A 13,998-nucleotide genomic window follows, 5' to 3' on the forward strand; every position below is an offset into this window, starting at 1 on the left:
CTTTTGCCGCGGAGAGAGGGCTTCTGGCGTAGCTCCACTGAAGTCCGTCAAAAGTGTTCTCTGCAGCAGAGTCGTTTCTCTCGAGTCTAGCGCGATCAGCCAGCCAAGAGGAAAAAATGTATTCTGGAATGGCTGTCTCGCCTTATCTCTGAACCTTCTGAGAGAATGGGATTATGGGTTTTCTCCCATAGTGCTCTCTGGCCCAAAGAGCTTTAAGGTGTGGACTTTGAGTAAAGGTGGGAACACAAGCCTTGTCTTGATTAGTTCTACTTAGTACCTTGTTTCAGGTTCTGGCCAAAACAACTTCTTGTAAGATTAGATCAACTCTAATTACTTAGCAGTTAGTAAGGATTCCAACATCTCCCCCTTTCTTTTGTTTTAAAACATAGGGGGTTTCTGAGGGGGTACACATAAATCCATCAATATGGGCCAGAACTTTGTAACAGATATACATGGTATACATAAATCCATCAATATGGGAGGCATTATACATAATTTACATGAGCACATAGCAATATAACACAGGCTAGTAGTAATGTAACAAATAACAAGAATCAATCTGAAAATTTACACATGTCCATAAGTCCTAGAAACAGTCCAATAGGATTCCACTGTCCATTAGTTCATGTGCCAGGAATCTAATAATTCTTATGAGCACAATCAGCAACAGAACCACCCGATATTTCTTGGGTCTTCTCCTTTGTTTCAAGGGTCTGCTCCATCTTTCTGCGATGGACAAGGCGAATGCGGCTCGTAGGCACCCATCTGATTCCTTCTCCACCTGTAGAGATGCAAGCAAATCCTCTCCCCCAAGCAGTTAGTCTATCTGGTCCCTTCCATTCACCACTTTCTGGGTCTCTCCACATCACCTGGCGATTATCTAAAGATAGTGGAGCTGCTCGCACTGGACACTGCTCTTCTGGTGGGTTATAAAACCTGTCTGCTGGAGCCAGTGCATCTTTATCAAAGATTAAAAAATTAATGGTATAGAGAACTAAATTTAGAAGCTCTCTAGGGTTACCCGTGGCTCCTCCTTTCTTTTGTTTTTGGAGGAGTGTCTTAATGTCTCTGTTTCTTCTTTCTACTATTGCTTGACCTTGAGGATTGAAGGGTATGCCAGTAGTGTGTAGAATCTTATACTGTGCACAAAAGTGTTCAAAATGTTTGGAGGTATATGCCGGTCCATTATCTGTTTTTATTTCTTGTGGCACACCCATAATTGCGAATGCTTGAATGAGGAATTCAGTGACCACTCGGGCTGTCTCTTTTGCTGCTGGTATGGCAAAAGTGAATCCTGAAAAGGTGTCTACCACAACGTGGATAAAAGACAGACGACCAAAAGATTTATAATGAGTCACATCCATTTGCCAGATTTCATTGGGTCTCAAACCACGAGGGTTCTTCCCTGGAGGCAGTGTAGGAGCGTGGAAGGGAAGGCAAGCTGTACAGCTTTTCACTATGCTCCTAGCTTCTTCTTTTGTAATCCCAAACTGTAAACGCAAAGCTCGAGCAGCCTGATGGTATTTAGAATGGGATTCCTGGGCCTCCTGAAATAAAGGCGTACTGGCCAACATAGTTAAAAGGCTATCTGCCTTTGAATTTCCATCAAAAATAGGACCTGGAAGTCCACTATGTGAATGGACATGCAGGATATAAATCTTTCCTGGATGCTTTCTCACTTGCTCTTGAAGTTCCTTAAAGAGCTGATATATATTAGAAGCTGCAAATTTTATTTGGGCTGTGGCAATTCTTTGTACCACACCTACTGAATAGGCTGAATCAGATATTATATTTATGTCGCCTGGGTAATAAGTGAGAGCTAGCATGATCGCATATAATTCGTTCTGCTGAGTGGACTGAAAAGGAGTTCTGACTACTCTTTTTACAGTTAGATCATAAGAGTATACAGCACAAATATTTTGTTTGGCTGCGTCTGTAAAAATGGTTGGTCCTTCAAGAGGAACCTTAGAAACCTTCTCCTCAAAAATCCATTGCCAATTATGCAGTAGTCTGGTTATCTTTAATGGAGATCCATGTGCAAAATTTGGAGCCATGGCCAATAAAATCTGCCACTCTGGGATGGTTTCACAGCATACATTAATTTGTGCATTTGTATAGAAGGTATATATCTTGTCAGGTCTTGTCCCAGATAATTGTACTGCTCGCTTAATGGCCTTTAATAGAATTCTAGCCACAAGCACTGGGTAAGGCGTAAGGCTTTGTTCTGGTTGTGCTGGGAGGTTCACCCACTCTATCACACTGTCTCCTTGATGAAGGACTGCTGTGGGTGCTTCTTTTGTAGCAAAAACTGATATTTCCAAGGGTTTTTGAGTTACTCTCTCAACTACATTGGATAAAGCCAGTTCAACTTCTCTCAAGGTCTCTTGAGCTTCTTTTGTAAGCCGGCGTGGTGAATTTAAAGCAGTGTCTCCCCTTAAAATGTCATATAGGGGTTGCAATTGATTGGTAGTTAAACCTAATACTGGACGCATCCATTGGATATCTCCTATTAATTTTTGGAAATCATTTAAGGTGTTCAACCTCTCTGTTCTTAAAGACAGTTTTTGTAGTGTAAGTGCCTTAGGATATATTTCATATCCTAAATATTGAAAAGGAGCATGCTTTTGAATTTTTTCTGTAGCGATATGAAGTTTGTAGTATCTTAGTGTTTCTATGGTTTTTTGTAGACATGCTTCTAGAATTTGTTCCTCAGGTGCACAACCCAATATATCATCCATATAATGTAATAGCATAACTTTTGGAAATGCTTTTCTTATTGGAGCAAGAGCAGCAGCAACATACATTTGACACATAGTGGGGCTGTTCTTCATACCCTGTGGCAAAACCGTCCATTCATATCTTTTATAAGGCTCAGCTAAATTGACACTGGGCACCGAAAAGGCAAATCTCTTCATATCCTCCTTATCCAGAGGAATGGAATAGAAACAATCCTTGATGTCTATAACCCAAAGAGGCCATTCTCTAGGAAGCTGAGTAGGAGATGGAAGTCCAGGCTGAAGAGTTCCCATAGTTTCCATCTGTTCGTTCACTTTTCTTAAATCAGTGAGCATCCTCCATTTTCCTGATTTCTTTTTTACAACGAACACTGGTGAATTCCAAGGACTTAGAGAAGGTTGTAAATGCCCTTGTTCAAGCTGCTCCTGTACTATATCTAATAAGGCCTGAATTTTATCGCTACTTAAGGGCCACTGTTCTATCCACACTGGTGTATCAGTTTTCCATTGGATAGGAATAGGTGAAAGTGTTGGCAGGCCTTCAACAGCAGCCCTGCTTAAAAAACCGAAGTACTCATTTTTAACCCCAATTGTTGTAAAACGTCTCTTCCCCACAGATTGATGGGGATTTTTTCAACTATAAAAGGAGTAAAAACTCCTGTTTTGCCTTCAAAAGTCCATCTCATAGGGGCAGCACTAACTTCAGCTGCTATTGATCCTCCTACTCCAGACATATAGGTATCTGCTTTAATCTTTGGCCAGTGACTGGGCCAACTGGCACCTCTAATAACTGTACGATCCGCACCTGTGTCTACCAATCCTTCCAATGGTAGGCCATTTATATAGATTGTGAGCATAGGTCGGTCAGCCGTTACTGCTGCTGTCCAGTATATTTCTGATTTTTGTGGTCTGGAGTCAGAACCTGGGTGACTATCACGAGGCTGCTTATTAGGATTCTGTATGAGTAACCCTGATGCTACTACGTCTCCTGGGTGATAAGTCACACATTGACTACCTGTATTAGTGACTGGGATATTATCTACACATTCCCCAGTTTCCCACATCAGTGTGTGGATGGACACTGTTTTGTACATACAAGAAGGTGAAATGGTCAAGCCTACTGTGCCTGGAGGTAAGGGATCCATAGGCTGGAGAGGAACAGATTTCACCTCTCCAGGGGGTATCTCAGTTGTCCCAGCTGCATACAGCTCTATTCTCCCCAATTGTAATTCCCTTCTGCCATCAGGTTGCTTCCTGGCTGGTTGACTGTGTAATCCCCTTCTCCCATCATATGGCTTTCTGGTTGATTGGTCATGTCTGGGTACTGGACTTCTAGGCACTCTCTGGGTGCACCATTGGCTGCCATCATGCCCCACGTGTTTTTTGCCTTGGGCCCTGGGGCTGGGCCCCTCATCCCGTTTCCCTGAATCTGTCTGCATTCTGAGGCCCAATGGAAGCCTCTGTTGCATTTTGGACATGGGGTTTGGGGTCTTGTTCTCCCACCTTGTCTTCCCATTCTATCTCTATACCAACATTGAGCTTTCAGATGTCCTACTTTTCCACACTGAAAGCATCTACGAGTCTCTCTGGAAGTCCCTTGCCAAGAGGGATTCTGTCTTCTCATGTTTGGATTTTGGGAAGTCTGCATCATAGCCTGGCTATAAAAGGCACCTGTGCCCACTGTGGCACAGCGTCTTATGAGTTCCTCTAAAGGAGCATCCTTGCGCAGTCCTAGTATAATTCTTCTGCAAACCTCATTAGCATTTTCCTTAGCAAGTTGCCTTATCAAGATGTCTGTTATTGCATTTTCTCCATTTGTTCTTATGATAGCTGTCTGCAAGCGTCCCACAAAGTCAGCGAAGGGTTCATTTGGCCCTTGTGTTATTTTTGTGAAGGCCCCCCCTTTGTCGTCTTTATTGTGAAGAGAAGCCCATGCTTTGATAGCATTATCAGCAATTTGCTGATATGCTGCTACAGAATAACCAATTTGTGCTGCGACATCTGCATAAGGACCTGTACCTGTTAGTAGGTCACAGGTGATTGCAGTATGAACTCCACTTTGAATATTTTGTTGGGCTTGTATCCTACAGAGCTCACTATATTCAGAAAGCCACAAGTAGTTCTGTCCAGGTTCTAGGCATATTTTTGCTATCGATTTCCAGTCATTAGGGGTCAAGATTTCAAAAGACAAATTTTGCAATAGCATCTTAACATAAGCTGATGTAGCCCCATAAAGAGTGCAAGCTTTTTTCAGGTCTTTGAGGATTTCTATATCAAAAGGTGAGTATCTTCTACTTTCTTGACCTGAAGAATTAAACTGTTGAATTACAGGAAAAATGTGGTGTTGAAATTCTAATACATTTTTCCCTTCTTCTCTGGCCTTAATTAGTCCCTTTTGCAATCTACTCAAAGGAGCAGTTGGATGCTGGGGGGGAGGTGCTGGATGCCGGGGGGGAGGTGCTGGATGCCGGGGGGGAGGTGCTGGATGCTGGGGAGGAGGTGCTGGATGCTGGGGGAAGGTGCTAGATGCTGGGGGGGAGGTGCTGGTGCTGTCACTGCCCCCCCCACTACCCCTCCTCCCTCCATCCCGGAGGGTGGAGTTGATGAAGGAAAGTCAATTACCTGCTCTTCAGGTGGGGCTGAGGCTGCCTCAGATTCACCCCACCCTTGAGTCTCACTTAAGTCTCCCTGCCCTGTGGGGATATGGCCATTAATCTGTTCTTTGTCTTCCTCCTTTATCTCAGGCTTCCCCTTTGGATATCCTGGTATTTTAAGGCCATCTGTATTGTATTGTATAAATAGAACACTGCAATGGAAACTGAACGAGGACCGTTTTCATTGTTATATGCAGACATCTGTTGACCAACCAATGCCCAGTTTTTTAGAGAGATTTGCTTTTCCTCTAAGAACCAAGGGGAGGTGCGTTTTAATGTAGCCAGAAGTCTAGCTGTCTGTCCCCAAGTTACAAGTAGCCCTTGATCTTCTATCAGCTTAAGCAGGCTTTCTATAGCACCACTCTTGGGTGGGTCTGGGGTTGGGGTGGGGGATGGAGAATCTTTACCTAGGATCTGTCCCATTTCAGCCAAAAAAGGTTGTACTCACTCAGTTCTTGGTCACTGGAGACTTCTTCAGTGAAAGTAGGGTCCTTGGTTCCCACGCTTGGGCGCCAAATGTTAGAGTTCAAATGTTGGAGTTTGTTCTCAGAGGACAGCCGTTTAGAGGCTTAGAGCCCTTCGGATGTCTCCAAATCCAAAGGTTCTGCCTTCAGCCTCTGCCTCTGCCTTCTTCTGCCTCCAACAGAGATGGAAGATCTCTCTTATCTCCTTCTGGGGAGCCCAGCCACACTTTTGCCGCGGAGAGAGGGCTTCTGGCGTAGCTCCACTGAAGTCCGTCAAAAGTGTTCTCTGCAGCAGAGTCGTTTCTCTCGAGTCTAGCGCGATCAGCCAGCCAAGAGGAAAAAATGTATTCTGGAATGGCTGTCTCGCCTTATCTCTGAACCTTCTGAGAGAATGGGATTATGGGTTTTCTCCCATAGTGCTCTCTGGCCCAAAGAGCTTTAAGGTGTGGACTTTGAGTAAAGGTGGGAACACAAGCCTTGTCTTGATTAGTTCTACTTAGTACCTTGTTTCAGGTTCTGGCCAAAACAACTTCTTGTAAGATTAGATCAACTCTAATTACTTAGCAGTTAGTAAGGATTCCAACACTGGTGTGTTTTTCCCCCATGATATGATGTATATGTTTGTTTGTGTGTAGGTTGACTCCTTGAAAATATAAGCACCCTGAAGGCAGGAACTATTTCACTTTTGTCTTTGTTTTTCTGGCAACAAACATGGTGCCTGGTATACAGGAGGAGTTTAATAAATGCTGGTTTGATTAGAAAAAACTGAGTTAAATCCAGACTCAGACACTTAGTATCTGTGGGATCCTGGACAAATCAATTTATCCTGAGATTAATGTCACTTCATTTTTAAGATCCTAAATTTGAAGATAGAAAGGTCCTCAGGAGCCGAATTCAACTCCTTCATTTTATAGAGTTCAGGAGAGATAAATAATATGTAATCCAATAGGGGAAAGTCAGAGACATGATTTGAACTTAGGTCAGAACTGTCCTGGCTCTAAGGCCCCTCCCAGCTGTCACATCCCCTGTTCCCAGGCTCCTTAGAGTTATAATGGCACAGAGGCTACAGCCATGGAGAGGGAAGTCAGGAAGGCCTGAATTCAAATGGAACCTCAGAAACATACTAGCTCTGTGACCTTCAGTCATTTAATGTTTGCTTCAGTTTCTTCAACTATAAAATCAGGATTACAACAGTACCTACTTCCTAGGGTGGTTGTTTATCTGTAAAAATGCTAATCACAGTGCCTGGTACACAGTAGGTGCCAAATCAATGCTTATTTCTTTCCCTTCCCTCCCAGTTCGGAGATCCTGAATTGGGCTGACTGTTCTGTGAGCCACACTTGTCCCTCTGAAACCCCGGGCAGAGCAGCTCCGGGCCCCGGGCTCTAGTTTCAGGAGCTGTTCTACATCGGTTAATGCCACAGGGCCCAGCAGCCCGGGCAGGGCCCTTTGGCACACGGCCCGAGCCCTGCTCTCCTCCTCCTCAGGGAGGCATCAGCCTGGGGACACGGTCCCCAGCTGTGGCAGGGCCCGGGGCTGCCTGAGTGGCTTTCTGTTGCTATTTTCTTGCTCACCGAGCCTCCTCGGGTGATGATGGAAACTCTTTGGACATGGAAAAACAAGCCTGGGAGGGCTCTGTGGCGGTGGCGGGGAGTGGAGCCGATGTCCCGGGGGCACCTGGGTACCTTTTAATGGGCTCCCTAGAGAACTGCCTCACAGGAACGCAGAGAAGGTGCCCCCGGGCCAAGGGAGACTGAAATCTGGCTCTCTCGATCTCCCGGCTGGGACGGGATTTCAGCCCCACACTGCCGAGGACCAGGGACCAACAAAGGCCTAGCCTAAGCCAGAGCGGGCTTAGGACAGGGCCCTGCCGCAGTTGCCCAGGGGCTGAGCTGGGTTCTAATCCAGCAGGCCCAGAAGGCAGAGCAGCTTCCTCTCCAGCCTTCCCAACAGCATACCCCAGCACTGGAGTCGAGATGGGGCAGCTAGAGCTCAGAGCCCAAACTCCTCATTTACAAAGGAGAAACTGAGGCTGGAGAGAGGCTGATGGACCTGCCCCGTCAGTTCCAAGTCCAGTGGTCTTCACGGGCAGACTCATAGCATCTTACATCTATGGGACCCTCACAACAGCCCCGTGGGGACGTTATTATTATTAATCCCATTTTACAGATGACAAAACTGAGAAGGGATATGTCTAGGTTAGATAGTCAGCAAATGGCAGGTGAGATTTGAACTCGGGTTTTGTTATTTCAACTTGAGGTGTCCCCACAGCAAGGCGAGAGCCTTAGAATCCAGGCCACTCAATGGAACTGGGCACCGAGAGAAGAGGAATAGGAGGTCTGGAGTGAGAAGGGACCTGGGGAAGGGTTATTAAATCCAATTCTTGTTTTAAAGCTGATTAAACTGAGACACCATGACTTATTCAAAGCAAAGGCAGCTTTCGAATCCAGGCTTTCTAACTCCATTGCAGTTTTAAAAGAAATATTTAAAGGATTAGCTAAAAGGCAGCTTGGGGGTACCGTGGTGAACAGAGCGCTGGGCCTGGAATCATAAAGACACATTTTTCCGAGTTCAAATCTGAATTCAGATACTGTAATAGCTGTGTGATTCTGGACAAGTCACTTTACTCTCTCTGCCTCAGTTTCCCCATCTGTAAAATGAGCCGGAGAAGAAAACGGCAAACTACTGCACTATCTCTGCCAAGAAAACCCAAAGGACCTTCCACTTGGTCATAGAGAACCAGGCAGGTAGGGAGCGTAATGATAGAGTGCTGGGCCTGGATGCAGGAAAACGCATCCAGTCTCAGACACTAATAGCCGTGGGATCCTAGACGATCACTTGACCCTGTTTGCCTCAGTTTCCTCATCTGTAAAATGAGCCGGAGAAGAAAATGGCAAACCGCTCTATTGTCTCTGGCGAGAAAATCCCCAATGGGGTCACCAAGAGTCAGACACGACTGGAAATGACTGAATAACAACAAAATGTGAGAGGGATTAGCTACGTCCTGCCAGGCAGGAGGAAAAAAGGAACAATGGGTGGAAGTGGTGAGATAGATTTAGGCGTGATGTAAGGGAAAATTTCCCACCATCCCAAAGGGTCTCCACCGGCTGCCCACGTGATATCGCTCAAACACGCATCTGATTCTGTCTCTGCCTGGCTCGTTCGACTCCAGAGCTCCTCGGTGCTGGGGACTTCCACCTGGCTCCGACTTACCTGTGCACCCTCGAGAGCTAATAATGGTAACGACAACAATAATAGCAATAGCTAACACTGACACAGAGCAGCTAGGGAGCCCCATAGTGGCTCGGAATCAGGAAGACTCATCTCCAGGAGTTCAAATCCAAGCTCAGATAAATACTGGGGTGGGTGGGAGGGGGAGTCATTTTACCCTGTTTGCCTCATCTGTAAAATGAGCTTGAGAAGAAAATGGCGAACCACTCTCATATCTGCCAAGAGAACCCTAAATAGGGTCATGAACTTAAAAATGACTGAATAATATTTAGAGAGCATTTACTATGTGTCGGGAATCGTGCTAAGCACTTTAGAGTTATTATCTCTTCAGCCTGACAATAACCCACGGATGAAGGTACACTTATGATTCCCGTTTTACAGATGAGGAAACCGAGGCAAAAAGCCTAGCGTCTGAGATTGGATCTGAATTCAGGTTTTCTTCAGCTCTTTCTGAGCACCCCCAGCTGCCTCATTCACCATCATTCCACATCACCTCTTCTATGGTCCAACCAACCTGATCTTCTTGCCCTCAGATCCCCTATTTTCTCCCATGTCTGGATGTGCCCCATGCCAGAAAATAACATCCTCCTTACTTCCGCCGGGCTCAGTGTCAAAGCTCCCATCCCATATATGAGACCCTTCCGGATTGCTCCAATATTGCACTGCATTTATTTTACTGGGACTCGATTTCCTCGTATGTAAAAAATAAGAGGCTTGGATTAGATGCATAGAGCTCTAAAGCTCAGCTCTTCAAATACAGACTGGGTGGGGCCACTTCTTGGCAGGAAGGGGTGACCCAGGGGAGCCTCTTTTTCAGCTGTAGCTCCTTTGGAACGGGAAGCTCAGTAAGCAGGCTCTCTTATGTCTTTCATGCTCCCATGTCAGTCGGCTTATCTACAAATTTTTTGGGGGTGTACTGATAAAGCCTCTGGACCCCTTCTCTGAATGATGTTTTAAATACATAATATATAATGCAAAGAATTGTAAAAGGAAATCAATTCTATTGAAATGTGTTGTCAAAATATTAAAAACAAATAAACCAAACTTTATGGACTTTCTAGAAGCTATCCAGGGAGTCCTTGGCGGGCCAAGAATTCCCACTAAAAATACTCAGACTCTTGCTTTTAACATTCCTCCCTGGAATCCACCCCCAAGCAAGCGTACCTCTCCTTGCTGGAAAAGTCCACTCCCAGAAGGACATTCTCTTCCGTGTCCTGTCGCCCGCTGCTGTACACCACCACCATGTACCTGACGCGGTCCGTCCAGGCGCTTTCCAGGCGCACCGCCTGCAAAAAAACAACGATGCGGTCACGTCTTTTGGAGGCGCTCAAGATAAGACGCAAACCAATCCAATAAGCATTTATTAAACCAGGAGCCGGAAATACAAGGATAAAAGGAAGAAAATCCCTGATCTCTGGGAGTTCATATTTTATAATAACATATAGCATTCAACGTAACGAAAACTTATTGAATGCTGACTGTATTAGGGGCTGGGGATACTGAGACATGACCACAGCAATCCCTGTCCTTGAGAAACTTCAACCCTACAGGAAGTCATAAAATGAATAAGATGAGTAAGAAAACATGTGATTTGCGGGGAAAAGTCACTGCTTCTAATCAGAGTTTGAAACATGTTTTTTATATCTATTAATTATGTAATTCTGAGTAAGTCACTTAATGTTCCTAGACTTCAGATTCCCTCATCTGCAAAATGAGAGATTTGCAGCATATGACCACTGAGGTCTGTCTAATACTAGATTTCCCATCCTATAAGTATAGACACCATTATTTGAGGAGCAGGGAATCACTAACAAAGAGGAGGTGTCATTTTCCTTGGTAAAATTTTACACAGAATGAGAAAATTTCATTTCTTCATCTATCCACCCATCTATCTATCCATCCACCTATCTATCCATCCATCCATCCATCCACCCACCTATCTATCTATCCATCCATCCATCCATCCATCCATCCATTCATCCATCCATCCAACTGTCCACTTCCTCATCATTATTAAATTCTCCAGGATAAGCAAAGTTCCTTGCTAGGCCCTTGGAGAAAATGAAGAAATTTTGCTTTGTTTCTCTCCATTTTTCCTTTCACAGATTTATGAGCTGGAAATTCATATGAGATTCAAAGAATGAATATTATAAATGAACATAATAGTATATGAATAAATAAATAAATAAATAAATATATATATATATATATATATAATAAAACGAATATGATCTAAAAAAAAGTAAACAGGGAGTATGGGGTCCTAGAATGCAGACTTGGTTCTGCTATTAACATTTATCTAAACTTGGACAATTTATTTTTCCTTTTTTGGGACCCGGTTTTCCCACTCATAAAACAAAAACACTTGGATTAGAGCAATGTTTCCCAGGATAATTTGGATAGTGAACATTTTTATGTCTGAAGTGCACTGACAGAAGTAGGGAAAGGGGAAAGGGAACAAATATTTATTGAGTGTACATTTTGTGCCAGTCCCTGTGCTAAGTAGTTGACAAAAATTGGATCATCTGATTCTCACAAAAACCCTGGGAGATAACTGCTATAATTATTATCCCCATTTTACAGATGATAGATGGCAGAGAAAAGTTACATGAATTGTGCAGGGTCATACAGTTAGTAAGTATCTGAAGCAGGATTTCAACTCAGATCTTTCTGACCCCAGGACTAATACTCTATCCAGTGAGCTATCTAGCAGATCTAAAAAACAATGATCTTGGTCTTGACAGTATGAAATAAAGGGGTTAGGGAGGATGGAGAACCAAAAACTACAAACCAATCCCATTTTATAGCACTCCATTAAAGTCACTGTAACCTGATCCATTTAAGTAAGTGACAAAAAATTAAAAATGGATAAAGAAAAGAAACGACACAATATCACACAAAAGTTTAATGGAAGTAAATAAATGCCCTAATGAAGCAAATGAAAAATCATAAAAAGCACCTTAGTCAGCCACCATTGGATCTTTTTGCCAAGGGGAGAAATGTCAACAATGCTGAATGGTACAGGTGTGATTTTAAATTTAGTATTTTAGTTAGGAAAATAAGGCTAAATGAAATTTCATCACAGAGCAAAACATCTGGATTCCAAGGAAAACAAATTGGGAAATCCTAAAATCCAAAATTTCGAAGACTCCTTTTAATCCCAAAATTCTTTGCTCTAAAGCCCCTCCTAGTTTTTCCCTGTTTTAAGGGCCCTCCCAGCTCTGACATCCCTTGTTCTAAGCCCCCTCCCAGCTCTGACATTCTCCATTCTAAGGCTCCTTCACTTTCTCAAATCTTTTCTTCTTCATCCTTAACAGTGCCAAAATGTTCTTTTAGCTGTTCCTACTATGTCTTCATGTTAAAGAGCTCAGGTAGACACCATTAAGTGAAGTTCCCTTCCTTTTTTTCCTGCCCCAAGCTCTCCTAGAGTTCATTCAGAGTTACCTGGAAGGCCCGAAGTAGAGTCAAGCATCTTCCACCAATTTCCCAAATCTCTTCCCCTTTGGGTTGGACCCCATTCCTCACCACTGTCAGAAGGACCCCAGAATCCTTGCTCACTCTAAAGCTCAGGCTCACTCTCCTTTCCCCAAGAGGGCGGACCAGTCCCCTCCAGATGTCCTATTCAGCTGGGGCAGAAACCCCAACCCACACAAAGAACTGCTGCTATCTGCCAACCATTTCCTGGATGCTTAATTAGCATCCTTCTCCTCGGACCTCCCCTTATGTGTCGCTCTCTCTCAATTAGAGTCTAAGCATCCTGAGAACAAGAAAGGTTTGGTTGTTTTTATGGTTTGAAATGAGCATTTAACAATGTGCTCAATACAGAATAAATCTTTAATAAATGCCGTTTCAAGCACCCAGCCATCTTATCCATTTATCCATCCACCCATTCTTCCATCTATCTATCCATCTATCCATCTATCCATCCATCCATCTATCCTTCCATCCATCCATCCATCATCATCCATCCAGATTGTCCATCCATCCATTCATTTCAGCTCCTTTCGCATCAAAATGGTAAATTCCCCCTTCGATCAGCTTTTAACTTAATTTTGACGGGATATCTTTTTGTTTTTACTTCGGCCATTTGTGCACAACCCTCCTCCCGTTCCTGTAGAGAGATTTCCTTGTATCAAAGAAGAATACAGTTTAGCAACAGTAACGGACACAAATGACAAGTAATCACTTTTCTGTGAAGGGAAATCTCTCGAGGGCCTCAGGCTCGTGTCCCTCGGTGGCTCGGCTACACGGACCTGGCCCGGGCCCTGACAAGCCGGGACCTCTGCTCAATTATGTCTTCTTACCAGTTTGATTCTATCCTCACAGCGAAGAAGGTTGATCATTACTTGAAGATGCTGGGGCAGGTCACCTGTGAGGGCCACAGAAAGAGGAATCAGCGGCAATCTTGACTCTTTCAGTCATTACTTTTGTGACTCAGAAATCATTCAGATCTTTGCGCTTCAGGGACTGGGCTTGACTAAGCTCCCAGCTAACTGTAAATCTATGATTCTACCTTGTGTTTATAGGCAGAATCCCCCCGTAAAAAAGTCAGCTCCTCCAAGGCCGGGATAATTTCTTAGTTTTGTCTCTGCGTCTCTAATGAGCGACTAGCTACCACAGGGACAGAGGGCCAGGCCGGGAGACAGGGAGACGTTATCTTGAGTTCAAATTCAACCTCAGACACCGATGAGCCATGTGACTCTGGGCAAGTCACTCAGTCCTGTTCCCTTAGTTCCCTCAACTCTAAAATAAGCATAATAATAGCATCGATCTCCTGGAACACATGATCGTAATGTGCTTAACACAATATTTGTCATGCATTAGGTGCTATAGAAATGCTATTACCATTAATTAGGTATTAAAGCTCTATTTTGACATTGGGGACAACCTGTACACAAATATATCCTCTACCCC

General features: G+C 44.1%; 1 protein-coding gene across 2 annotated transcripts in view; it reads right to left on the minus strand.

The window, feature by feature from the left end:
- The window catches only part of SSH1 (slingshot protein phosphatase 1), a 94,399-nt gene that overhangs the window by 35,332 nt on the left and 45,069 nt on the right, over positions 1 to 13,998 (minus strand). For both annotated transcript variants that reach the window (XM_051972975.1, XM_051972974.1), the window contains 2 exons: positions 13,389 to 13,453; positions 10,249 to 10,370 (listed from right to left, as the gene is read on the minus strand). In XM_051972975.1, the coding sequence (XP_051828935.1) occupies positions 10,249 to 10,370; positions 13,389 to 13,453 (187 nt within the window). The remainder of the gene's footprint in view (positions 1 to 10,248; positions 10,371 to 13,388; positions 13,454 to 13,998) is intronic.

Source organism: Antechinus flavipes, chromosome 1 (genome assembly GCF_016432865.1).
Source record: "Antechinus flavipes isolate AdamAnt ecotype Samford, QLD, Australia chromosome 1, AdamAnt_v2, whole genome shotgun sequence".
Lineage (NCBI taxonomy): Eukaryota > Metazoa > Chordata > Mammalia > Dasyuromorphia > Dasyuridae > Antechinus > Antechinus flavipes.